The sequence below is a fragment of the Bubalus bubalis genome, chromosome 6 (genome assembly GCF_019923935.1).
Source record: "Bubalus bubalis isolate 160015118507 breed Murrah chromosome 6, NDDB_SH_1, whole genome shotgun sequence".
Lineage (NCBI taxonomy): Eukaryota > Metazoa > Chordata > Mammalia > Artiodactyla > Bovidae > Bubalus > Bubalus bubalis.
Genome location: NC_059162.1, coordinates 91,350,337 through 91,376,780, shown reverse-complemented (window position 1 = coordinate 91,376,780; position 26,444 = coordinate 91,350,337). Strand labels below are relative to the sequence as shown.

At 52.3% G+C, this 26,444-nt stretch overlaps 2 protein-coding genes and 1 non-coding gene across 8 annotated transcripts in view; 2 read left to right on the top strand and 1 right to left on the bottom strand.

The window, feature by feature from the left end:
• ACOT11 (acyl-CoA thioesterase 11) overlaps positions 1–12,805 on the top strand; it is a 49,289-nt gene extending 36,484 nt beyond the window's left edge. For 3 of the 6 annotated variants that reach the window (XM_045166155.1, XM_045166156.1, XM_045166153.1), the window contains exons 7-16: positions 139–295; positions 1,427–1,546; positions 2,965–3,109; positions 4,734–4,789; positions 5,709–5,775; positions 6,093–6,176; positions 7,126–7,259; positions 8,432–8,563; positions 9,249–9,375; positions 10,779–12,805. In XM_045166155.1, coding sequence (XP_045022090.1) covers positions 139–295; positions 1,427–1,546; positions 2,965–3,109; positions 4,734–4,789; positions 5,709–5,775; positions 6,093–6,176; positions 7,126–7,259; positions 8,432–8,563; positions 9,249–9,375; positions 10,779–10,934 — 1,178 coding nt within the window. In that variant the 3' untranslated portion in view covers positions 10,935–12,805. The other 3 variants (XM_045166154.1, XM_045166158.1, XM_045166157.1) reach the window with 3 other exon arrangements.
• Positions 10,998–25,630, bottom strand: LOC123464566 (protein FAM151A-like). The gene is made up of 8 exons (XM_045166159.1): positions 25,479–25,630; positions 23,953–24,099; positions 18,938–19,090; positions 17,633–17,792; positions 15,968–16,192; positions 13,046–13,185; positions 12,146–12,289; positions 10,998–11,748 (listed from the first exon to the last, which is right to left on the bottom strand). The coding sequence occupies exons 1-8, from the start codon at positions 25,591–25,593 to the stop codon at positions 11,075–11,077; spliced, it is 1,758 nt and encodes a 585-aa protein (XP_045022094.1). The 5' UTR covers positions 25,594–25,630; the 3' UTR covers positions 10,998–11,074.
• Positions 25,631–26,146: 516 nt separating this feature from the next.
• TRNAP-AGG lies at positions 26,147–26,218 on the top strand. The gene has a single exon. It is a non-coding gene; the product is annotated as a tRNA-Pro (tRNA).
• Positions 26,219–26,444: the final 226 nt, after the last annotated feature.

The following is a 26,444-nucleotide window of genomic DNA, read 5'->3' as shown; positions in this document are numbered from 1 at the left end:
CACCTCCTTGATGCTGAGTGAATAAGAGAAGCTGTGTGGAGTGGTGGTGGTGGTGGGGGAGGGGGTCCTGGGCTGCCCATGGCAGGGTCTGCCCTTGGGAATCTTCTCACCTCCCTTGCTTTATCCCTCCTTGGTCAGATCTGGAGAGCAGAGACTGTAGCCACATGGTGCCAGCCGAGAAGACCCGGGTGGAGAGTGTGGAGCTGGTCCTGCCCCCCCACGCCAATCACCAGGGCAATACTTTTGGGGGCCAGATCATGGCCTGGATGGAGAATGTGGCCACCATTGCAGCCAGGTGCTTCCTCTTCTTTCTTCCCCTCTTTCCCTTGGCCAGTTCTCTCTGGGGCAGAAACCCTGACTTGGTGCTGGCATTCAAGGCTTCAGAAGCTCGACTGTTCTTATAGAGTAAGCTGGGGCCTCCAGACCCTGGGAACCAGAGAGGAATGATTTTCTGTGAGCTCGCCAGGGGAAATGTTAAGCCCTCAGCTAGCACCAGGGCCTCCCCTTGCCCTGGCTCTGCCCACTCACTTCCTGGATTTTATACTCTTTGCAAAGCAAGCCATTTGCCCTTCTCCTTCCCACCTTCCCCACCATGCTCCCAGCCCTTGTTTCCCCTCCTGGCTGACCTTCCACCTTGTAGCCCCACTATTCTTTGCTAAAATCCTGTCTATCCTCTAAGAAGCCTCTCTAACTGTCCCCTTCTCCCTAAAGGTGGAAAGAATTCCTTCCCTCTCCTATAACCTCTGTACCTGTCTTGCACTTGTTCTGCCCCAAGTATTGGAGCATATTTTTGTAGTTATGACGGCCGACATTCATTAATTGACACTGTCATACCTCCACGACTTTGTACTTGCTGTTCCCTCTGATAGGAGTGCCTTCCCTAACCCTTATCCTCCTCAGCCAGGCGAATTCTTCACCTTTTGGAGCCTAGCTCCAATGGCCCTTCCTCTGTGTTTACCTTGTGGATATAGTACATAAGCAATGCCATTTTGGGCAGCCCAGGCTATGAGCGCAATAAGATCTCAGAGGAGAGTCAGAGTGTAGATAGTCAGGGAGGGCTTCCTAGAGGAGGAGTAGATCAGCTGGGCCTTGAATGACAAGTAGCTCTGGGTAAGGGGAGGGCTTCCAGGTAGTAGGAACAGCAGGTGCTAGGATATAAACATTGAGAGGAAAAGGTTTATCGCAAGCCCTGCTCTTTGTCACCTCAACTTCAGCTTTTTTTCCAGCTACGCATGTAGACCTCAGTATTCTAAGCTGTGAGATGGGACTTTAGTTTTCTTCCTCTGGGTACAGCTGTCACTGGGTTGGGTGGGAGTGGGTGGGCCAGAGGGTGGTGCGTGTGGCTCAGGGCAGGGTCTGGGGATGTGGGCAGGGAGAAGCACTGGAGGGTGCTTTGTCCTGTCCCCTGACCCCCGGCTTCCTCCAGCCGGCTCTGCCGTGCCCACCCTACCCTGAAGGCCATTGAGATGTTCCACTTCCGGGGTCCATCCCAGGTTGGGGACCGTCTGGTGCTCAAGGCCATCGTGAACAACGCCTTCAAGCACAGGTGAGGGGCTGGGATGGGTGAGACGGGGCCCCCTGGGACTGAGGCCTCTTCCTGACCTGAGAAGGGATATTACCTCAAAGCGCCAGGAACCGTTTCCCCTGTAGACGAGGTCTACGGGGTCTGAAGTCTGGCTGCTGGGTCCCTGCACCATTGCTAGGATTCACTCTGATGTTCCTCCCCTGGGCTCCCCATCCTGCGTCACACCATGTGCTCTGTGTCTTGGTCTCTCTCCCTGGCTCCTGCCTCTGACCCTGCCACACTGTGGATGCTTGGGTCACGGGGCATCTCTTGCCAGTGTTCTGTTGTTTATCGAACCCTTCCTGACCCTTTTCCTAAAACCGCAAATAGTTCCCAGAGCCCTTATCTTTGTAATGGATTCTGATACCCCCATGAAAGCTTACTTAGAGTATGCATCTCTTTTGATGATTTCAAAGATGTGGTGATTTTCAGTAATATGTAGTCATTAACAGGGAGGGATCAAGAGCCAGGCTGCCTGGGCTCAAATGTGGCTTACCTCTTAGCATCTGTGTAACTCTGGGCGAGTTACTTAACCCTCTGAGCCTCAGTTCTTTCGAGAACTGGGGTTCACCACAGCTACCTCATAACTGTGAGGATTAAATGCGGAGTTACTGTTTAATAGTATAATGACAGAGAGAACGTTCACTGAAGGTTGGCCATTGCTGCTGCTATTATTTTTTTTATTATTATTATCATTTTACTATTCCGTCTGATAAGCACACATTCTGCTGTTGTGCAGAGCAAAAAGTCCTGAACTAGGATCTGTGAGGCCTGGTTTCTAGTGCAGAGTCTCTTCCTGACTGTTGTGTGACCTTGGGCGAGTTAGTGCCCTGTTCAAGGTATTGATTTCCCCATCTGCATAAAGTCTGCATTCCTAAGTGAGGGGAATGGAGGCAGCTGCTATTTTATAATTCATCGAGACAGTCGGAGATACAGAGACAGCAGCAACTGAGCTGTCGGGAGCACAGCTGTGAGAGCACTGGTGAATATGTTTATAATGAGCATTTTCTCTAATTAGGCCCTGCCCCTCCACCTCCTTTATGTCTTTCCATAACCCTTTATTTTTACATAAACATATTTTATAGAGATATTTGTTTCCCTATCCCCTAGCTGTTAGTGCATGAGAACCTGGACTGCACAGGTTTATTCATTTCTGTGACCCCCAGAGACGAGCATGGGCCAGGGGTGCAGCGGGTGCTGTGTAAACATTGTTGAAAGAGAACACTTCTGAGTTTCCCGCCCAGCGGTCTCTGATCCAGGCTGTGGGAGGAATGGCAGGAGTACGTGTGTGTGTGTGTGTGTGTGTGTGTGTGTGTGTGTTCATGTGCGCACATGTGTGTTGGGGAGGGGTGGCCTTGGGAAGGTCTGTCCAGCTGACAGCATCCCTCCTTCCCCCTCAGCATGGAGGTGGGCGTGTGCGTGGAGGCCTACCGCCAGGAGGCCGAGACCCATCGGCGGCACATCAACAGCGCCTTCATGACCTTCGTGGTCCTGGGTGCAGATGACCAGCCTCAGATGCTGCCCTGGATTCGGCCCCAGCCTGGGGTGAGTGCCCTACTACCAGCCCCCTTCCCCCTCTGCCCAGGGGTGACAGGACTGGGGAGCACAGGCCCAGCTCTTTCCTTCTGCTGGGGCACAGCTTGGCCCTGAGTGCCCTGCTGTGACCCCCAGGGCTGCTCCTTGTGCTTTTGGAAGAACTTGAACCGTGTGTGTGGGCCTCCCTCATTGCTGGGCTAATGTTAACCGGCACTCCTGAGCCTGCAGAGCTGTAAAAGCGCTGGCTTTGGGGTCAGATGTGGGTCGGACCGCACCTTGACCACGTTCTAATGGGTGCCCTCTTTGAGCTTCAGTCCCACCTTTAAAGAGGGCATATCTGCAGTTCCTGCCTTGTAGGACTGCTGGTGAGACACTGATCCTGTGCCTGACTGAGTGGCAACTGCTCTGACCATGGTGACAGGGGAGCAAAAAGGGTAGAGATGAGAGTCAGAGACCAGGGGTCCAGGCTGGCTCTAAAAAAGGTTCCCTTGTGCCTCCTGAGGGCCAGGCTCGGGCTTGCTTCCAGGGGCCAGGGAGTGACCTTGGTGAGGTTGCCTCTTCTCTCCCAGAAGGTCCCCTGCCCTGCCCACCGCACAAGGCTGAGCATGTACTGTGAAACCTCTGCTCTAGAGCCCAGTGTTTGGCAGTCAAGACGGGTGGTGGGCAAAGGAGCGGGCAGCCTGAAGACAGTGGGGCAGGAGACAGTCTGTGATGGCCTTTCAGGTCTTTGCCAATAAACGTCCATGAGTGAGGAGACGTTAGTTAGAGGCACTAGTTCAGAGGTGGGCTCCGGGCTAGGACATCTGTGTTCTGTTCCTGGCCACACTCCTTAGCCCCGTGACCTTGGGTGAGTCACTTAGCCTTTCTGTGCCTCAGTTTCCTCCTCTGTAAAATGGGGATAGTACTGGGAGTTCCCTGATGGCCTAGTGTTTAGAATCCCAGGATTTCATTGCCATGCTGTTGCTGTTGTTCAGTCGCTAAGTTGTGTCTGTCTCTTTGTGACCCCATGGACGATAGCATGCCAGGCTTCCCTGTCCTCCACCATCTCCTGGAGTTTGCTCAAGGTCATGTCCATTGAGTCGGAAGTGCCATCTAACCATCTGTCCTCTGGCACCCTCTTCTTCTTTTGCCTTCAGTCTTTCCCAGCATCAGGGTCTTTTCCAGTGAGTTGACTCATCACATCAGGTGGCCAAAGTATTGCCAGGACCCAGGTTCAATGCCTGGTGGGGGAACTGAGTAGCTGCAAGCTGCATGGCGTGGCCAAAATAAAATAAAATGGGTGTAGTAGTAGTACCAAACACAGAGGGTTGTTACAGACTTAGGTGAAGTTTTGTGTGGAAAACACTTGAGAAGCGTGCCTGCCCACAGCAAGCCCCCTTTGGAGGAGGAAGCAGGTTTAGTGAGGGCGGGTGGTGTTCCCAAAGTCACTCACGGGTGTGAGGGGAAGCTGGGGCTGGGCCTCAGTGACCGGGCACTGTGCTGTCCAGGCTGCCCCTGTGTGACCTGAAGTCTGCTTTAGGACTGCAGGGAGGGTCTTCTTGGGCCCTCTGGGGAAGGAGGGCAGGCGGTAATGGGGACTGGATGAGCTGGTGGTCCTGCCCCCACCACAATCTGTCTGGGCTCCTCTCCCCAGGATGGCGAGCGGCGGTACCGAGAGGCCAGTGCCAGGAAGAAGATCCGCCTGGACAGGCAAGTGGAGGCCAGGAGGTGGGAGGGGACACGGCTTCAGTTCTGTCTCAACTCCCTGTCTGCTCCCTGCCCCTGGGAACTCACCTGTCTTTGGTGCTGCCCCTGGGCTGGGCGTTTACATCCAGACAGTCTCTCGTCTTGGCTTCATGACACAGTGGTCTTACCGGTCCCTTATACAGGTGAGGATGCTGAGGACAGAGGGATTAGGTGTCCATGGGCATACAGACAGGAATGATTGGCAGAATGAGAATTTGAACCCAGGCAGGTGTGGTCAGTTTTACATCTTGTGTCCCTCCCATTGATTCCGATGATGCCCATTTTGGAGATGAAGAAAGACTCTGAGAGGAGGTGAACAATTGTTTGTGATGCAAATCCAGGTGTGAATGATTGCTACCAAAGCACTTTACATGCCTGAAAGTACTGTAAATGCACCAGGGTTTACCATCTACTGTTAATAAGAAAAATGTGCATTTAGGGAGGGGTTTGGCAACCCACTTCAGTACTCTTGCCTGGAGAATCCCATGGACAGAGGAGCCTGGCGGGCTACAGTCCATAGGGTTGCAAAGAGTCAGACACAACTGAGCCACTAACACACCATATGCCAAATGCTGTTCTCCTCCTGATGACCCCATGAGGGAGCAGGTGTGATTACTGATCCCATTTTACAGATGAGGACACTGAGGCACAAGGGTGAAGTCACTCGGGCAAGGGTTACGGGTCTACACCTTTCCCTGCGAGTCCCCACCTCTGAGTGTGCGTGTCCTCAGCTGGTGTTTTCTGTGTGCGCACCCAGTCTTCCTGGCCAGATAGGGGTGCCTCCCACCCTGCTGGGCTGAGCACAGGGCCTGGTTCCCAGTAAGCCTGCTGAGAAGAGGTGGGCCCCAGAGGGACCAAATTTGTCATCTTCCCTCTCTCCCAGGAAGTACATCGTGTCCTGTAAGCAGGCGGAGATGCCCCTCTCTGTCCCCTGGGATCCTAGCAACCAGGTAAGGCCTTCTGCTCTGTGCGGACAGCCTTCAGACCCGTCGGGGACCCCTAACCCTCCCTTCTTGGAGGAGGCCTAAAGGGGACAGGATACTCTGCCTCAAGGCTGGCCTGGTGAGCCAGGGGCTTTCCTGTGTCCCCCTGCTTGGCAGGAGCGAGCTGAGGCCCCAAGGGGAGGAGGAGTCTGGCCCAACCCGGGCCTCCCTTCCCAAAGCCCGGGGCTCCTTTCTTCACGTGCAGCTTCCTCTCCACACATCAGAGTGGCCCTGGTACGAGCCCCCGAGGAAGGGGAGGGTGAGGTTGCTCTGTGTCTGGGCAGGTGTACCTGAGCTACAACAACGTCTCCTCCCTGAAGATGCTCGTGGCCAAGGACAACTGGGTGCTGTCCTCGGAGAGCAACCAGGTAGCGGACCCACCCTCCCAGCTTTCCTTTCTCCTTTGAGCAGCCAGAGGTGTTGACCGTGAGCCGCGAAACCCTCTCGAACCACTCAGGTCAGAGGGGGTTTCCCTAAAAGGCCCTGCGAGAGTCGTGAAACCACCCCAGTTATCGCAGCGTGCCCGCCCCCTCAAGGCCTGGCGCGGCTTGGCTGGGGGCTGGGGGCGAGGGTGGGCTGAGGGGGGCTTCAGCTCTGCCACTTTGGCCTGTGTTCTGGGATGGGTCACCTCCCCACAGTGACATCAGTGGCTGGATGGACGCCTGGCTCTGAGGATCCATTCTGGTTTCGTGTTAGTTACTGCTTCTTTATCTTTTTATTTTTAAAAAGAAAATTTTTGATATTTAAAAAATTGAGGCATAATTTACATACAGTAAAACTTCCCCTTTTTAGTGTGTAATCCTGCTAGTGTGGAAAACACATGAAGTTACATCATCACGACAGTAATCAAGATATGGAGCATTTCCATAAACCCCCAATTTTTCTGGCTCCTTTGTGATAAAGCGTCTTCCCACCCCAATCCCTGGAAACCACAGACCAGTTTTCCGTGCCCTTTGTTTGGTCTGTTTGAGAATGTCCAGTAAAGGGAGTCGTGCAGCATGTAACCTTTGACTCTGACGTATTTCCTTAGGCACAGTGCATTCACTTGTGTGAAGGGATGAGTGTGTTCCGTTTCACGTCAGGTACCATTCCATGTGACTAGTGGGCTTATCCATGAAGTCCCTGCTTCTTCAGACACCTTCCTATCCACTTGTGCTGAATCTCCCATTTTTCACGGGGCTGCCACCGAGGCTCAGAGAGGTTGAGTCACTTGTTCACAGACACACAGCAATCAGTGTGGCCCTGACTTCCAGCCCGGGTCCCCAGCATAGTCTGAGGAGGAGCCGAGGGAATGAGGCTGCCCTCTGTCTCGTACAGGTCCGCCTGTACACTCTAGAGGAGGACAAGTTCCTCTCCTTCCACATGGAGATGCTGGTGCACGTGGACACAGTCCAGGCCTTCCTGCTGCTCTCTGACCTCCTCCGGAGGCCCGAGTGGGACAAGCACTGCCGGTGGGTGCCGGAGGGCGGGTGTACAGGGGAGTGGGGGTGGGGAAGGAGGCCCCGAGGGGTCTCCCCCCCGCTGAGCCATCCCCCACTGCTCTGGGCCCCTTGCTGGCTTTTATCTAGGGATGGGTTATGGGCGGGCAGGTGCTATGGTTATGTGAGTAATGAGTCATGGTTATTCCAAGCCCTCAGGGAAGGGACTGAGCCTGGAATTGGAGGTGGGGGCCTGGCCCAACTATGTGACCATGGGCCAGTCATGTCCTTTCTTGGCCTCAGTTTCCCTCTTCTTAAAATGGGTACTTGAGGTGTGGGTGTATTTGCACATAGGGGTAGATCAGTGGTTTTCAAACTGAGTTCTGCCTTCTGAGAGGGGGCTTGGGGACTACTTGGGGAGGTGGTTGGGAAGTGGAGGGGGTGGGTGGGAACTCCTCCCGGACTCAGGGTAGCTCAGAGAATGTCCAGTTTGCTCAATTTGCCAAGCTTGCCAATTCTTAATATGGATATGTGAAGGGAAAGTGGCAGGTTTGGACATGTTGTGTCTCTGCGAGGATGTCCTTGTGAGTGTGTGTTGATATAAGCCAGGGTGTGTCTACCTGGGCACATGTGTGTAGTGTACCCGCGTCTGAGGGGCACAGTTCTGGCACCCAACCTGTGCACATCCCAGACCTGCTTCCTTATTAGCTCTGTGGCCGTGGGTGAGTTATTTCTGAGTCCTAGCCCCTTCATCTATTAAATGGGGATACTCAGAATACCAACTGCATGGGCTGATGTGGGGTTAAAGGACATAATACCTGTAAGCTCTTAGAACAGTGCCTGGCACAGTGGGCACTCACTGAATACTCAGGACGGTTACTAAATCATCACACATCTGTGTATTGCATTTGCACAGACACAGACAGACATCTGTAGTACTGTGTGTGCATCAGTGGGTGTCCACGTGTTTCTGCACGTGTGCCCACAAGTGGGGCTTATTGCTTGTGTACGTGTCTGCAAGCCCAGGTGTGTATGTCCCCTTTGGCCAGGCTTTTCTGCCCTCCTGTGGTCCCTGTTGAGCAGTCTGGGGGTGATACATCCCCAAGCATGTGCTCAGGGTGGCTGAAGCATGGGGGCGGGGGAGCGGCTGGGTCAAGCCTGCTGTCACACACGGAGCCTCTGTGACCCCCGTGGACTCTGCGCAGGAGCGTGGAGCTAGTGCAGCAGGTGGATGAGGATGATGCCATCTACCATGTCATCAGCCCTGCCCTCGGTGGTGACCCCAAGCCCCAGGACTTCATCATCCTGGCCTCTCGACGGAAGCCTTGTGACATCGGGTGCGTGCCTGCCTGCCGGGCTGGGAGGTGGGCAGGTTCATCTTCCTCCCCAGGGAGGGGACATCCGTGTACAGTCAGCCCTCTTTCCAATGGCCTCAGGACCTCAGCGTAAAATCGGTGGCTGTGGTCTTACTGTGGGTAGAATGGAGAACAAGAGGACATACTGCCCTTTCCGGTCACTCATGCTCTAAAGCAGGATGGTCTCTGTCCTTGGTGTGGTGGGGGTGCCTTGCCCCAGGTCACGGACAGGCCAACTCTCAAATGGCCCATTCCTTGGCCTCCAGCCTCTGAAAGCCCCATGTTGCCTGAAGGGTGGTAAGGCTCCCGGCTGCACCATGGTGAGGATGCTGGAGAAATGGCATCACTTGTGCTAGAGACAAGCAAAAAGATGAAGCAAGGAAATCCAAAGTGCAGCACTGCTTCCCCGGGGCGGGGGAGAGGGAGGCAGGGAATGTTTCCAGAAGGTCCACAGTACAGTCACCCTGGTATCTGGTGAGTTCAGAACTGCTCACCCACAGAAACCTCCTGTCTAGAACCTCCTTTGCAGCTTCACCTGGAGCCAGGCTGTGTGCCTTAGACTCTGGTGAGGGCATCCCTGTAGCGGGGCCTGGTCAGTGCTGGAGGGGGCTTCTGGAAGCTGCCCTCACTCTTTCCCGTGCCCACTCTACACACTTCTTCCATACAGGGAACCTTATGTCATTGCGCTGAGGTCAGTTACGCTGCCCACACACCACGAGACCCCAGAGTACCGGCGTGGGGAGACTGTCTGCTCAGGCTTCTGCTTCTGGCGCGAGGGGGACCAGTTAACCAAGGTGAGGCCTAGTGTCTCCTTTCCCTTCCCACCCAGATTCACCCCAAAGCCACACTTGTGTCCAGAGCTCAGCACTGTCCAGACCTCAGCAGTCCCACTGCCCAGTAAGCGCTCTCTTTCAGCTGTAGGGAGCCTAAGAGTATCAGGGCCTAGAAAGGAGCCTTCATTAAAACCTAATCTGTGCAGAGACAAGTCCGAGGACACAGTTGAACCAGGCCTGTGTGTTAGTTGCTCAGTCGTATCCGACTTTTTGCAATCCCGTGGACTGTAGCCCGCCAGGCTCCTCTGTCTATGGGATTCTCCAGGCAAGAATACTGGAGTGGATTGCCGTTCCCTTCTCCAGAGGATCTTCCCAACCCAAGGATCGAACCCTGGTTTCCCGCATTGCGAGCAGATTCTTTACTATTTGAGCTAAACCTCCATCTTCTTATGTACCCCTTTCATGTCTAGGAAGGCCGTCAGGGCCCATGAAACTCATCAGGGCAGTCAGTGTTACCTGGCTGGCTGAAAGTGGGCTAGCTGGGAAACTCAGTGCCTCTTCCTCGGACCACAGCGGCTGTTAGGTACCTGAGACACCCCATGTAGAGACTTGGACATTTGGTAACTTAGTGTTGCCTGGGGTTATTCTAACTGCTTGCTGCAGATTTGCTGACAAGGGCTTAGTCGTGTCCTATTCTGCCACACCATGGACTCCAGCGTGCCAGGCTCCCCTGTCCATGGGATATTTCCAGGCAAGAATATTGGAGTGGGTTGCCATTTCCTTCTCTAGGGGATCTTCACAGCCCTGATATCAAACCCTGGTCTCTTGTGTCTGCTGCATTGGCAGGTAGATTCTTGACCACTATTGCCACCTGGGAAGCCATAATCTAACAGTAGCACCTTCATTTAGAGGAGTTTTATGCTTGGCTCTGGAGACCTAGCCTTCCAGAGCTTCCGGGCTAGAGAGGGGAGACATGATGACAGTATAGTGTGTGGTGACAGAGGGAAGCCAGGGTTGTCAGCCCCAGAGGAGGGGTCAGGAGAGTCCAGCTACAGGAGGTCACACCCGCCAATCATGCAGTCCTCAAAGGCCCCAGGTGCTGCTGGTATTTGCTGCCTTCCTAGCAGGTGACTGGGCTTCCATGGTGGCTAAAGACAGTAAATTGTCTGCAATGCGGAAACCCCAGTTCTATCCCTGGGTCAGGACGATCCTCCAGGGAAGGAAATGGCAACCCACCCCAGTATTCTTGCCTGGAGAAGGCCATGGACAGAGGAGCCTGGAGGGCTACAAGTTCATGTGGTCCCAAAGATTTGACATGACTGAGGGACTAACACACAAAGATGCCAACTGCCTGTTTCATGTCCACTCAGTACCCTCTACTGCCCCCGCCCCATCCTCCCTGGGTGTGGCTCCCCGTCCTGCAGGTGTCCTACTACAACCAGGCCACCCCGGGCGTTCTCAAGTACGTGACCACCAATGTCACCGGCCTCTCCTCTGAGTTCTACACCACCTTCAAGGCTTGTGAACAGTTCCTCTTGGACAACCGGAACGACCTGGCCCCCAGCCTCCAGACCCTCTAAGCATCCTCCCTGGCCACCTCACGTCCACTCCCACTCCATCGTGCCCCAAGGACATGCGTGCAGTGCACTGAGGAAGCAGAGGCATTTATTCCTTCCTGCCTCCCCGTGGGAAGCTGGGGTCCACCAGGCCACCTGGGTGCTCAGTGTGTGCCAACATCCGCCAGCAAGTCTTGGCGGTAGCTCTGGGGTAGCCTGTAGTAGACTCGGGTCTTCTTCACGGCCCTGGCTGCCAGCAGCGCTGCCCGCACAGACGCATAGAGGCCCCGGCCAGGGCTGTGTTCCACCGTGACCGTGGCCCGGGGAGAAGCTTCCAGCAGCTGGGCCACGACTCCAGCGGGGCTCTGGCCCAGAGGCCCAGCCTGCAGCTGGAAGGACACGGGTTGCCAGAGGCCCTGGCAGAGCTCCAGCATGTCTGTGAGGAGCTGTTCCCTGTAGCCACTGCCCAGCACTTCCTGGGGCCAGCCTGGTGCCAGTGTCACATGGGGGAACACCTCGGCCACAGCTGTAAGCAACTCCCTGCCAGTCACGTAGCCGGGGACCATGAAACTCCCGTGGGAGACTGTGGCCCCGACCCACACAGGCCTAGACAGGCGGCCAAGGGCAGAGAGGGTGGCCAGCGTGGCCAGGGACGGCCGCAGGGCGGTGGGCTCTGCTATGTGCACGTGGACCCCCCAGCGTCCGGGGTGTGTGGCCAGCTGCTGCAGGCAGGACTCCAGCGTCAGGGCCCGGCCATCTGGGGTGCGGACGATGGGCACAGGGTCCCCAGCTGCAGGCTTCTGGAGGCCCACGTCCAGCAGGATCATGCCTTCTCGGTCTGGAAGAGGTAGTGGAGGCAACAGTGTCTGGGGTTAGGGTTATCATGGGGTGTCAGAGGCCCTTGCTGAAGTTACAGGGACAGCAGGAGGTAATGGGGTCTGTTGATGGGATCTGGGCTCCAGGTGGAAGGGCTGCTTTGTGAATGTGCCTGGAGCTCATCAGAATGGCCCAATGAGCTGCTAGCTCAGCTCTGAGGCCTTTGCCCGCCTCTCTTACAGCACCATGTGACTGAAGCCTCACAAGTGCTGGTCCAAAGGCCAGGAGCCCCGCACTTTTGACAACATTGCTCCCCCATCTTGTAGCTGCGTTGCTATGGTAACAGAGACCTGAGGTAGCTTCCCCGAGGTAACCCTTGCAGTTACGCTGGGAGCACAGGGGCTGCAGGCAGACCTTACCTGGGAGCTGCACTGTTGCTGTGCTTCCATTGCCCTGGATGTCAGGAACCAGCCACTCCACGCTCAGCCCCTCGTCCCCAGGGTGCTGGAGAGCAGGGATCAGGCTGCCCCCGGTGTAGTAGCTTGGCTTCCGTGAGGTATTCACTGTGGGTCAGATTGCCAAGATGAAGAGGCCACCAGTTACGGAGGCCTTCTGTACACCATGAATCCTCTCTACGCCTCATAGCAAAGTTCCAGGGAGCTGGAGTTCCCTGTTTTGTAGATGACGGGTGACTTGCCCAAGGTCCTACAGCCAGTGGGCAGGGTTGCTGGGATTGGAGCCTGACGGAGCCAGGTCAGTCAGGCCCCAAAGCTGGTATTCCTCCCCCTCACCTAGACGGCTCCCAGAGCAGGAATGTTGGGTTTGATGGGTCCCCTTGAGATGGCCTGATTGCAGGCTTTCCTAGGTTTGGAGTCAAGGGAACAGGGGCTTTGGACAAAGAACAAGCATCAATGATTAGCAGGTACAGTGGAGGAGCTGTTCTCTGGAACGCTAGAGCAACCCTCAGAGGAACTGTACCGCAAGGGGAAGCATCTGGGGTTTGGAATTGGCTGTTTCCAGTAGGAGCTGTGTCATGTTTAAGCTGAACAACTTTGTATTAATTATATAACTGCTCTGAACCTCAGTTTCTCTATCTGTAAAATGGAATCTCTGCTTCATGGATCTATGGAGCTTAGCATTCCATCCCAGGGTCTGGCATACAATGGATGCTTCAAATGATTCCTATTCTCCTATCTCACGTAGGATTTTCCCCTTTCATGGGCCTTCCCCACCGAGCTCTGCTCCCGTATCTACTAGGTGCTGCCCCATGCAGAATCAACCCCACCACCCTTTCCCACCCTCCCGAGACCCCTCCCTACTGGCACGCTGCTTGAACTGAGACAGGAGAGGCTCAAAGAGGTCATAGTAGACTTGGTGGGTGGCGGTGTTGTCTCGGATATAGAGGAGGTCGTCCACTGTCACGGGGTCCAAGGCGGACTGCCACATTGTCAGGCTGTACCTGGGGTCCAGAGAGCCAGCTCAGAGCCTGCCTGGGCCCAGCAGCCCTCAGCCCCTCTCCCATGCTCAGAAGTGAACCTGAGCTTGGAGGGGAGGCCTTGGGAACCCTGACTGAGGGCAGAAGCTAAGAAGGAGGGGAGATGGACTGGCCTGCCTCCCCACTCAGAGTGTCTATTTGTGGGCCCTCTGTTAGGAAAGAGGACCCACAAAGACACATTTTAGGAATCAGTGAACTAAAATGGATGGGAATGGGCGAATTTAATTCAGATGACCATTATATCTACACTGTGGGCAAGAATCCCTTAGAAGAAATGGAATAGCCCTAACAGTCAACAAAAGAGTCCGAAATGCAGTACTTGGGTGCAGTCTCAAAAATGGCAGAATGTTTGTTTCCAGGGAAAGCCATTCAATATCACAGTAATCCAAGCCTATGCCCCAACCTCTGGTGCTGAAGAAGCTAAATTGAATGAAAAAAGATGTCCTTTTCATCATAGGGGACTGGATGCGAAAGTAGGAAGTCAAGAAATACCTGGAATAACAGGCAATTACAAAGTGAGACAGGCAAAGGCTAACAGAGTTTTGCCAAGAGTATGCACTGGTCATAGCAAACATCCTCTTCCAACAACACAAGAGATACTCTACACACATACATCACCAGATGGTCAATACCGAAATCAGATTGATTATATTCTTTGTAGCCAAAGATGGAGAAGCTCTATACAGTCAGCAAAAACACACTGACTGTTGCTCAGATCATGAACTCATTGCCAAATTCAGACTTAAATTGAAGAAAGTAGGGGAAACCACTAGGCCATTCAAGTAAGACTTAAATCCCTTATGATTATACAGTGAAAATAACAAATAAATTCAAGGGATTAGATCTGATAGAGTGCCTGAAGAAATATGGATGGAGGTTCGTAATATTGTACAGTAGGCAGTGATCAAAACCATCCCCAAGAAAAATGCAAAAAAAGGCAAAGTGGTTGTTTGAGGAGACCTTACAAATAGCTGAGAAAAGAAGTGAAGGCAAAGGAGATTAAGAAAGATATATCCATTTGAATGCAGAGCTCTAGAAAATAACAAGGAGAAATAAAACCTTTCTAAGTGAATAATGCAAAGAAATAGAGGAAAACAATAGAATGGGAAAGACTAGAGATCAAGAAAATTAGAGACACCAAGGGACCATTTCATACGATTGGGCACAATTGAGGACAGAAATGGTATGGACCTAACAGAAGCAGAAGATATTAAAAAGAGGTGGCAAGAATACAGAGAGAAAAAAAAGAATACACAGAAAAACTATACAAAAAAAAAACTCAATGACCTGGATAACCACGATAGTGTGATCACTCACCTAGATCCAGGCATTCTGGAGTGTGAAGTCAAGTGGACCTTAGGAAGCATCACTATGAACAAAGTTAATGGAGGTGATGTGATGGAATCCCAGTAGAGCAATTTTAAATCCTAAAAAATGCTGTTAAAGTGGTGCACTCAGTATACCAGCAAAATTGGAAAACTCAGCAGTAGCCACAGGACTGGAAAAGGTCAGTTTTCATTCAAGTCCCAAAGAAGGGCAATGCAGCCATGAAATTAAAAAACACTTGCTCCTTGGAAGAAATGCTTTCACAAACCTAGAGAGCATATTAAAAGGCAGAGACATTATTTTGTTGACAAAAGTCCAGATAGTCAAAGCTATGGTTTTATCACTAGTCATGTACGGATGTGAGAGTTGGACCATCAAGAAGGCTGAGTGCTGAAGAATGGATGCTTTTGAACTGTGGTGCTGGAGAAGACTCTTGAGAGTCCCATGGAGAGCAAGGAGATCCAATCAGTCAATCCTAAAGGAAATCAGTCCTGAATATTCATTGGAAGGACATGCTGAAAAGCTGAAGTTCCAATGCTTTGGCCACCTGATGCGAAGAGCCGACTCATTGGAGAAGACCCTGATAGTGGGAAAGATTGAAGGCAGAGGAAAAGGGGAAAACAGATGATGAGGTGATTGGATGGCATCAATGACTGAATGGACATGAGTTTGAGAAAGCTTTGGGAGGTGGTGAAGGACAGGGAAGCCTAGCGTGGTGCATTTCATAGGGTCACAAAGAGTCAGACAAGACTCAGAGACAACAACTTAGGAAAGAGATAAGGACAGAAGAGATGGGCACAGGGGAGGGGGTGCAGCTTGGATTAGAGGTCAGGTATGAAGGGGGAAGGGAGTGGCCTCCAGTGGGGAGAAGCTGAGGAAGGTGGTGCTGGGCAGCTGGGACCAGTGCAGAGTTGGGGGTGGGGAGGGCAGAGGGTGGGCTCCCCCAGTCCCACAGGGCTACTGGGGCAGAGGCTATAGGTGCAGTCTGTATACCCTCAGAGAATAGCTGGCTCCCAAGAGAGGAAGCTGTGGGAGGCAAATTGCCTCTCAGTGTAAACACTTTCTGGAACTTCCCTAGTGGTCCAGTGGGAAAGACTGTGCTTCCACTGCGGGGGTTGCTGGTTTGATCCCTGGTGGGGAACTAAGATCCCACATGGTGTGTAGTGCGGCCCAAAACAAATGAGCAGAAAAAAATAAACACTTTCCCCTGGACAGGCTGCCTCAAGTGATAGCTACCCATTACCAGAGGTGTACAAGCAGAAAGCAGGGACACTAGAGAATGTGAGCACCAGCAGAGGTTGGGCCAGATGATCATGAAGACCCTTCTAACCATCAGCATCTGGGATCTTGCTGGGAATTCAAGGCCCGGGAGTGAGTTTGGAGGGAGAAGGGGCCAGGGCAAGGGCCTGGGCGTTCTCACCTGTCAGATTGGCCAAGCAGCCAGCTGAAGTGGGGCCAGGCAGCCCTGACCATGACAGCCCGTACAGGGAAGGTCACCTTCTGGGGCACTGCTCCCACCAGCTTCTGCATCTTCTCCACCATGGGCCGGGTATATGTCCCATTTGGGAACAAGGGCAGGTACAGGGTAGTCCAGCCTGGAGACAGGGTTGCCTCAGGATACTTCTCCTGGACCAAGGCCAGGAACCTGCAGAGAATCAGAGATGCTGGTCTTTAGAGCCCCTTCCTCATCTGGGTTCCCATCAGAGTGCTTGGAAAAGGCAGGATCTATCACATCTAGATATTAGAGCACAGTCCTGAAGCACATGTTGGCTTGCTCAAAGTCCGATGTTAGGGCATGGACACTGGAGCCAGTGAGGCCTGGGTTTGAGTCCTGACTATGACCTTGGGCAGCTCACCCAACCTCGTTGATTCTCAAAAAGTGGCATCCTTTCAGGCAGGACAGGGCTTCTCAAACATCCCCATGTGGATGAGGAGGTGCATCCAATCCCCAGGTGTGGGATCTGTGCTGCCAGCTGTGAGAGTCTCTGAATTTTCAGATATTTAAAAATGTCATTCAAATTTTGAACTCTTACAAATTTGAATAGGCAAATAATACTACCCTCTCCACCTCGCAGATTGACTCCAACATTCACTCCAAGAAGATCATCCATTTTTTAAAATCTTGGGCCACTGACTACATTTTCAAACTGCTGCTTTCCAAATGCACCACGTTAAAGACTAGATAAATACTGGGTGGATGTATCATTAGCTGACTGGTTGGAAAGATGGTTTAATGATGGATGGGTGGATGGATGAATGGAGATGGACAGTAGAGAGCTGGAAGTTAGAGTCAGAAAGACCTGGCTTTGTATGTTTGCTCTGCCAATAGATGTAGGCAGGTCATTTAACTTCAGTGAGATAATTCCTATATTACAAAATAAAAATAATAGTACCTACCTCATTCTCATTGTAAGAGTTAAATGGTACTCTACAACTAGACTACTTAAAACAGTGCGTGTGACAGATAATAAACATTCAACAGATTGAGCCTCAATTGTCTGTTTTCTTATCTGCAAAACGGTGAGAAAAAAATGCTCCTAACCTGGCATTTCTATGGGAAGATGAACTCAGATATATTCTCCTTTTATGCGGCCCTCTGTAAACTTGAGCGCCCCATGCAGCTGGTGCTATGTAAGTGCTGCTGTTGGCAGTGCTGGGACCTGGGGGGGCGGCTGGCGGGTGGGAGGGGAGGCTGGGGAAGGAGTTAGTGCTTTAGACTTTTCTAGCAGGCCAAGGGTTGCCCTGGTCACTGTTTGCCATCCAGGAATAAACATTATAGTAAGGGGACAGACCCATAATCCAACAGAGATAGCGTTGTGAAATCAGGACTGTTAGGAGAAAGTGTGAGGGAGGGTCCTCAGCAGCCTGGGACGTCAGGGAAGTTTCTGGGGCAGGTAATGGCTGGTTTACCAGGAAATGGTGGAAAGGCATTCAAGGCAGAGGGAACAGCATGTGTGAAGGCTCAGAGGCCAGACGACATGGTGTGGCTGGAGGCAAACTCAGCAAAGGTCCCCTGAGCACCTGCTGCACCCGATGTTGAAGGAAACAGACTGGACACAGCTGGAGCAGAGAGGCAAACACTCACTGTGTGGCATTGACCTCTATTGAGAGGCCCACATTGGGACCCCTCTGGATGTCAGCATTGATCCACACAGGCCTTCGAACTTTCCCCTCCTCTGTCAGCCGCCGAAGGAGGTCCAGGGAGGGGCCCACAGCCTTGATGCTCTTGAAGTCTAGTTTGATGCCTGTGGGGAGAGGGCCAAGGGCTTGGGAAATTGCTCAAGGAAGAAGGAAACAGAAGACATGACTTCCTGGGACAGAGAGAGCAGGTATGGTGTGTGTGTCAGGGGTGGGAGGGAAGACAGGGATGGAATTCTGGGTGGGTGTGAAGAAGGCTTCAACGAGAGAAAGGTCTTGCCCATGTAGGAGTGATCTTCCATCCCTCATCCCCAAGGGGAAGAAGCAAATGATGGCTAAGGGCTTGGGACTTGGGGCTGGTGCAGATGTCAAGCATCTGATGAAAAGGGACTGTGATTCTTGGACAGGCAGACTTAGAGGGTCCAAAGCCACACAAGCCTAAAGAGCAGGAGATGAGGCTGAGGAATTAGAGTCAGTTGCTCAGTCGTGTCTGACTCTTTGCGACCCCATGGACTGTAGCCCAGATTCCTCTGTCCATGGGATTTCCCAGGCAAGAATACTGGAGTGGGTTGCCATTACCTTCTCCAGGGGATCTTCCCCACCAAAGGATTCAACCCAGGTCTCCTGCATTTCAGGCAGATTGTTTACCAGTTAGAGAAGGATGTTGAAAGCCAGGCCAAGGAGATCATAATTTGTCCTGAGGACAATGGGGAGCCATGGAGGGTTAAAGCAGGGAGTGACTTGACAGTTGGCATTTTGGAAAGCTCACCCAGGTAGGGGTTTGGTAGACTTTGGAGGTAGGAAGCCAGTGAGGAAGGAGGTCTGGGAGAAAGATGATGTGAGTGGGACTGGATCGGGGGTAGGGTTCAGGGTTAGAATTGGCAGATGCAGCAGCTGAGTAGCTGCAGGGGATGAGGGAGAGGCATTAGGGTGATGCCTGGATTCTTTTGGTAACTGGCAAAGAGACATGGGAGGGGAAGGTGGAATTGGCTTTGAGCATGTTGTGTCCAGTTCCGTGGATTCAGGGGGACTGAATGCTCATGTTTGGCCCTTTGCAGCTTACCCTACACTTGTACATCCCTCGTTTCACCCATCTTCCCTGAGCCCAGGCCTCGAGAGTGGTCTGGAAAACTGAGGCAAAGAGCAACTCTTAATAGGGATTGGACTGGTCTCCTAGTGGAGCAACCCTTGCACATGTGGTCTGAGTACTGGAGGGCTTGGCAGCTGGCGAGGAGCTGAGAGAGGTCCTTACCCTTCTGGGAAGAGGCCAGCACAGCCTCCAGCCACTGCTCTAGGGTGTTGTCGCTGTAGATGGCCGGGGGGTGCGCCATGATGGGGACTCCTGTCTCGTTGACTGTGCCGAGCCCTTCTGTTGTGATGTCTGCCTCCAGGACCATGACGTTGCCTGTGAATGAGGACAAACTCGATCAGTTCCTTTTTTAAATCTATTTTCTTCATCAAAGTGTTACTCATTTATTATAGAACATTTGGAAAATATAGAAAAGCAGAAAGGGAAATATTAACCCACATTCCCATCCATTTTTATAATTTTTACACAGTTGAGACCACTCAGTATTTATCATTTTAATCTTTTCTATGTGTTACTTAAAAAAAAAAAAAAGCTGCAAAAGCCCTGATTGAGGGTGGTCACCCTGTTTCAGTTAGCTACTCCCCCACCTTTCCTGAGACATTTCAGTAGTCTCTAAACTTTTGCTACTAACAAATAAGGATGCATATTTTTTTTCTGATTTTTCTGATTATTTTCTACCCTGACTTGAGGAACTGTAGTCAGGACCATGCAGGGTCGTTTCTTTGGTTGTTTTTTTAGTTAATTATTTCTGGTTGCTGGGAGCAGACTTTCTCTAGTTTTGGCAAGCAGGGGCTGCTCTTCATTGCTGTGCCCAGGGTTCTCATTGCAGTGCCTTCTCTTGGGGAGCACGGGCTCCAGGCGCACTGGCTTCAGTTGTTCCAGCTGCAGCCTCAGTAGTCCCGGCTCGTGAGTCCAAAAACTCGCAGGCTCAGTAGTTGTAGCACATGGCCTTAGTTGCTCCGAAGCATGTGGGATCTTCCTTCCTAAACCCTGGATCCAGTGGATTCTTATCCACTGTCGTTGTTCAGTCACTAAGTCGTGTGTGGATCGTTGTGGCTCCATGGACTGCAGCATGCCAAGATTTCCTCTCCTTCAATATCTCCCAGAGTTTGCTTAAACTCATGTCCATTGAGTCAGTGATACCATCTAACCATCTCATCCTCTGTCGCCTCTTTCTCCTCTGGCCCTCAATCTTTCCTAGCACCAGGGTCTTTTCCAATAAGCAGGCTCTCTCATCTGGTGGCCAAAGTTTTGGAGCTTCAGCTTCGGTCCTTCCAGTGAATTTCAGGGTTGATTTCCTTTAGGATTGTCTGGTTTGATTTCCCTGCAGTCCAAGGGTCTCTCAAGAGTCTTCTCCAGCACCACAGTTTGGAAGCATAAATTCTTCTACCTTCAGCCTTCTGTATATCACCAGGGAAGGCTGCAGTATCATTTTTAAAGCCCATATTATCAAATTACTGTCTAGAAACATTCTTGTGACTCATATGCCTGCCAGAAGTACATAAGCTGGTCCATCTCTGGGCACCCTTAAGGGCACTGAGTGTTATTATTTTTGTCTTTTGAATGCATACAGTCAACTCCTTAGGTGGCTGTGTTATACCCACTGGGAGAGTTCAGTCCAGGAGGGAGTCAAGGACTTTGAGTGCGAAGCAGGCTGGCAAGAGCAGGTCAGTTGACCTGCTGACCAAGGAGTGGAGTGAAGCCTGGGTGGAGTCACTATGAGTGCCTGGTCCATCACAGATAGTTGGCATCAGAGGGGCCTCTTCTGTTTTATACTTGCAGCCCTGCTACCCTCAAAGTCCACTCACCTATACCTGATTGCATTACTTCTATTAAAAATTCAACAGCTCTGGCTTTAGTCCTGAGAATCCAATCCGAATGCCTGCCCATAGTCTGTGAGGTCCTGTAGGACCAGGCCTGGCAAACTTTGCCATCTCACCTCTCTCCCTCAATATCTAGCTTCCATCCACTCCTGTTTCTCCAACATCAGTGTGCACACAGACCACCCAGGAACTGTTCAAATGCAAGTTCTGCTCAGTAGATCTGGGGTCGGGCCCAAGACACCTACCAAGCTCCCCAGTGATGCCCAGACTGCTGGTCCACAGACCACACTTTGAGCCTCGAAGCTCAGATATCTTGTCTCCCATCTCTGGGCTCCTACACCTGGCTGTTTCCATGGCAACACTCTTCCCTCCACAGTTTTACTAGGCCACCTCCAGCTCATTTGTGGGTGTTGGCTTAAAATATCAAGGAGGTCATCCCTAAACCACACAGTCAAAGTCAGGCTGACAGCTGATCCTTTGAGCGCTCAGCCCCCATGTAACTACTCATATAGCACCATCCTTGCCGAGCCTGAGGGCTAGGAGCAGGCTCCAGGTCTATGGTGCCCATCACTTGGATTTCCAGTGCCAAGATGGTACCAGGCCTAAAAAAGGAGCTTCAGAAATGTTTGTTGGATGGTAAAAGACTGGATAAATGAATGATAGAGAAAGCTGAGATCAGGGACTTCCTTGGTGGTCCAGTGGCTAAGACTCTGTCTTCCCAGTGCAGATGGCATAGGTTTGGTTCCTTGTCGAGGACCTAATATCGCACAGGCCTCACAGTGTAGCCAAAAGAGAAACAAGTTAAGTTCTACCAGCCCAGGTTCAGAAAAGTAAAAGAGCTTGCACAAAGTTGCAGAGAATTTTTGCAAATTTCTCTGAAGCCTAGGTGTCTGGATTTCCAGAAGGGAGAGGAAGCTGAGTGCCAGGCTGTCCCCAGCACTGTTTCAGGCACTTTGCACTGTCCCATTTCATCCTCATATTATATCTCTGACCCAGTGCTCCAGAATCCTTGGTGTCCTCACTGACAAGATGGGGATGAATCTCTCTGGGCTTCAACTACAGCACATGGACATAAATTATGTTGTATTAAAAAATAAAAATTAAAAACAAAAACAGGTTGTAAACTGTGAAGGGCTATATGAAGGTAACTTTTATTTCTATGTTTTTTTGTCTTAACTTGGTTACCCAGGAATGCTGAGAGGGATCCAGAGGGGTTTGGGGCCCAGCAAGGCCCAGAGAAGTCAGGCCCCAGGTGGGTAGTGGGCAGCTAAGAGGGTAGCTAAAGAGAATGGATGCTGAGAGGTCTCCTTCCCCATCTAAAATGGGCCAGGTCCGGTCTGGGGAGGGTGGGGGTACACTGGGAGGGAGCCAGGGCTGGAACCCAGGTCTCAGTCCTGGTGAGTCTCTGAAGCTGCTGCCTTGCTTGACCTGCACCAGCTGCCTCCCTTGAGATGCTGGTAGCCCCTGAACTCAGGACCGCATCTCACTCGTTTCTACACCTCCTCTCAAGCTGGGTGCAGAGCAGGGGCCCAGCGAATGCTCAGTGAGGGGGACTAAAGACGGATGGACCTAACCGACCTCCTTGTGATCAGCACCTGGACCCAGCTTCCTCCTGCACAGCCATTCACACCTGTTCAGGGCCTTCCAGATCCTAAATCTGGGAGACAACTTGTTTAGGGGGGTGGGCATGAGGGAAGAGGAGATGAGGGAAGATGCATGTTCCTGGAGCTACAGTAGGAGCCCTGGTCCTAAGGGATGCAGACAAGTGAGAAGTGCTGCTCTCCACAGGGAGCCCACAGGAAGTTCCCAGGCCCTCCCTCCCTTCCCACCCATGAGCTCTACATATCACATCCTGGAGGAGGAGCACCATGGCTCCTTGTGCAGACCCTGAACCCAAGACTGTCAGCTTCCAGTCCCCGCTTTAACACTTGCAAGCTGTGTGACCTTGGACAGGTTACTTGACTTCTCTGTGCCCCATTTCCCTCATTTACTAGAGGTAAATAATAAAATATCCGTTGTATTGCATTCACTGTGTTTTAATTATCATCTACATGGAGTAAATCACTCCATTAGTCTGGGGTATTCCTTTTGTTTCAGCATAATTACTAATAATGACCTCTTTCATGACCCAAAGTGCCCTGGTTTCATCCTACCAGTCCATATTTGGCAGAGGAAGTGGTTTGAGCTGCAGATGGGTGAAGTCACTTGTCCCAAACCACTCCTTTGGTAAATGGTGAAATGTAGAATTTGAGCCCACTTCTGTCTGCCTCCCAAGCCTTTGCTCTGGCCCCTCCCATCCACATAGATGTCCGGTGTGACTTCACCAGTCTAACTCTGGCCTCCCATTGCTTCCCCTCAGGATCCCTACCCCAGCTGTGGAGCTACCCTCCTCCCATAGACCTATGGAAGGCCTCAGGTCCTTCCCACCCCTGTGGCTATACTGACTGGTTACTCTGCATGCTCCACGTTATTGGGCACCACCTATTTGGGGCCCTTAGCTTTCTTCTTGGCCAAGGTCACAACTTGGTGGGGCCTGATCCCTATCTGCTGCCCCAGGACCTACCTGAGATGAGCCTGGGGCTAGCAGAGCCTCTTTGCCTCTCCTCAGGCCTTATCTCCCAGATAAGAGTCCTCACTCTTGCCAGGGAGTTCTCTAGCTCCTCCTTCTCACCCAAGTCTGACCATTAGCCTCGGAATCCTGAAGCAGCAGCAGACTGGCTCCACCCAGCCTGCGATGCCCTCCCCGCTGCTGACCACCAAGCCTGCCTCCTCCAGGAAGCCTCTCTAAGGACTCATTCATTCATTCAGCAAACCTTTCCCTGTCTCTTACTCCTGGGCCCCCTTGGTGACTCTGCAGGAGGTAAGAGCAGGGGCCTTGAGCCTGGGTCTTGTTCTGCTTCAGACCTACTGCGTGACTGTGGACAAGACCCTTTCCCACTCAGGATCTAACTTCCCTAAAATTGAGGGTTTGGGGTACAGCAGTGCTTCTCAAAGTGCAATCCTGGGCTCACAACATTAGCGCCACCTGGAAACTTACTGGCAATGCAAATTCTCAGGTCCCACACCAGAGCCAGTGAACCTGAAACTTCTGAAGAGTGCACAAATTTGGGGCCCCTTCCTTTCACCTTGAAAAGATGACAACAAGATATGACCTTGGACCCAGACATCTCCCTACAACCTGAGCCAGTCACATAACCAGTGAGGCCTCACTTTCTCAAGTGGATGATGGCAAGAACGCGGCCATACCCATCCTAATGCTCCCTCACAGGTAATGCTGTCTTAGCCCTGCCTCCACCCTCCCTCCATCTTCTCCGCCTCTGCCCCAGCCCGCCCCATCCTGGCAACTGGACTTACTGCTGAGGGCAGCTTTCATCTGCTCCTTGCTGTTGGCAGCGTGGTACCAGGTGACCAGCAGGCCATCCCTTTGGCTGATCTGACCCAAGCTTAGCAGGTAGTCCAGCATGTCTGCATCAGAGCGGCAGGTCCCATCCTGTTCACAGCCTGGAATCAAGGCCAAGGAGGCCGTTAGCATCAGTTCTTGCCCAAGCCCAAGGCTCTTGTCTGTACATCCTACTAACCCTCTCTGGGCCCTGGGGCCATGTCCAGCCTGCCATCTAGCAGACAGTGGACCCCAGAGTCGTCAGTGCTGTGAGAGAGAAACATGTGGGGTCCTGAGCACAAGCATGCTCTGGGCCAGCCTGGGGACATTGGAAAGTTCACTCATAAGGGGATATTTGAGGGAGACACAGAAGGATGGGTGTGTAAGAGAAGGGACTAGGTTATTCCAGACAGAGAGGAAAGTATAAGAAAAAGGGTTGGCCATAGGAAATGTGGTTGCTTAAAAGGATGGCCATTGCTCTGGTATAGATACAGAGAAGTGAGATAGGACAAGATTGGAAAAGAGGGCTGTGATCTGGTTGTAAAGGACCCTGGGCGCCAGCAAAAAAAAATGGGGTATGTGCTGGAGATAGCAAACAAGTTTGTGTTTAGAAAGTGCTCCTTAGTGGCAGGGCGAGCACGGATTGGCGAGAGCAGGCTGGTGGCAGAGATTGTGTGGGAGGGGTAGGCTGAGGCAGGCGCCCAGCAGGAGAGGTGGAGCTGAGAGGTTAGGGTGAGCAGGGAATGGAGATAGAGGATGGGAAGGAAGAAGCCTCGAGGCACAGGACTGAAGATACAGGCATGAGGCAGAAGAAGAGGAGGCTGCTCCCAGGTGCCCATGTGGATGGAAGGCCCTTCATCAGGAGAGGGTGCAGGGCTGTGAGGGTAAGTTCAGCCCAGTCCACTGAGCTTGTGATGCCTGAGTGACCTCCATGGAGAGTTCATCTGGGAGCATGGAAGGATAGCTGAAGCCTGGTAAAAGAGGAAGGGAAACAAAGTTAATGAGACTGTTTTTTGGAGATCAAATCTTGGTGGGCTTGGTGATGGGAGAGGCAAGTAGAGCTGTGGATGGAGGATGTCTTGGTAGTCAATTCGAAAGGAAACCAACTCTGAACACTCATTGGAAGGACTGATGCTGAAGCTGAAATGCCTGTACTTTGGCCACCTGATGAGAAGAGGGAGTCACTGAAAAAGACTCTGATGAGGGGAAAGATGGAAGGCAGGAGGAGAAGGGGACGACAGAGAATGAGATGGTTGGATAGAACCATGGACTCAAAGGACATGACTTTGACCAAGCTCTGGGAGAGAGTAAAGGCCAGGGAAGCCTGGTGTGCTGCAGTCCATGGGGTCTCAAAGAGTCAGAGACGACTTAGCGACTGAACAGCAGCAACATTGGGGAGGAGAGCAGAGGCCAACAGGGCTGTCGATGAGGATGCAACCTTATGGGGGCAAAGAGTGAGGGATGGGGAAGACAACCAGATAGCACGGCTGGGGGCTCCTACCTGGCAGGATGGTGTGTTTCTGCAGCAAGAAGCCCACGATCATCGCAGTGGCGAACACCAGAACCGCAATGACACCACCGAGAGTGGCCCACTTCCAGCACCCCTTGTTTGCCATGATGACCCTCTGAGGGGAATACCCCTCAAAGGGCAGAGTCTCCTGAGGCTCTGAGAGCTGGGATCCAGAGGGAGGATGGAGCCTTGACAGCGCTTAAATCTCCTTCTGGCAGAACAGCTCCTGCAGGCCTGGAATGTCCCAAAAGGCAGCTTTGGAGGCCCCGCCTACCTCCCAACCTCCTCCTTCTCCTCCTCCTCCTCCGTCTCTTCCATGATCTTAACAGGTCAAGCAGAAAACCCTGCCACCTCCAAAATGACCTTTGAGCACACTAAGAGACAGCAGCAAATGTTAGATGGAGCCCACAGCTGCCCTCCCCCACCAGCAACCTGCTGCCTGTCTGCTCCAGCCTGAGAGTTAGGGGGTCAGGGATCTGGACCCAGCTTGACCTTGCTTTCCTGAAGACCTGGAGTTTTTCTTCCCCTGCATAGAAGGAGGCCTTCCTTCTTTCTGCCCTGCCCCAGGGAGTCTGGAAGGTCAGGCAAGGGTGAGTGACAAGAACAGATTAGATCTGCCAGAGGAACGTGAATTTTCCTTCTATCCCAGATAGATTAGTGGCTCGTTGGTCTAGGGGTATGATTCTCGCTTAGGGTGAGAGAGGTCCTGGGTTCAAATCCCAGATGAGCCCTACTTTGGACTTCCCTGGTGGCTCAGATGGTAAAGCGTCTGCATACAATGCAGGAGACACGGGTTCAATTCCCGGGTTGGGAAGATCCCCTGGAGAAGGAAATGGCACCCCACTCTAGTACTCTTGCCTGGAAAATCCCATGGACAGAGGAGCCTGGTAGGACAGTCTGTTGGGTTGCAAAGAGTCGGATACGACTGAGCAACTTCACTTTCAGATAGAAGTGAAG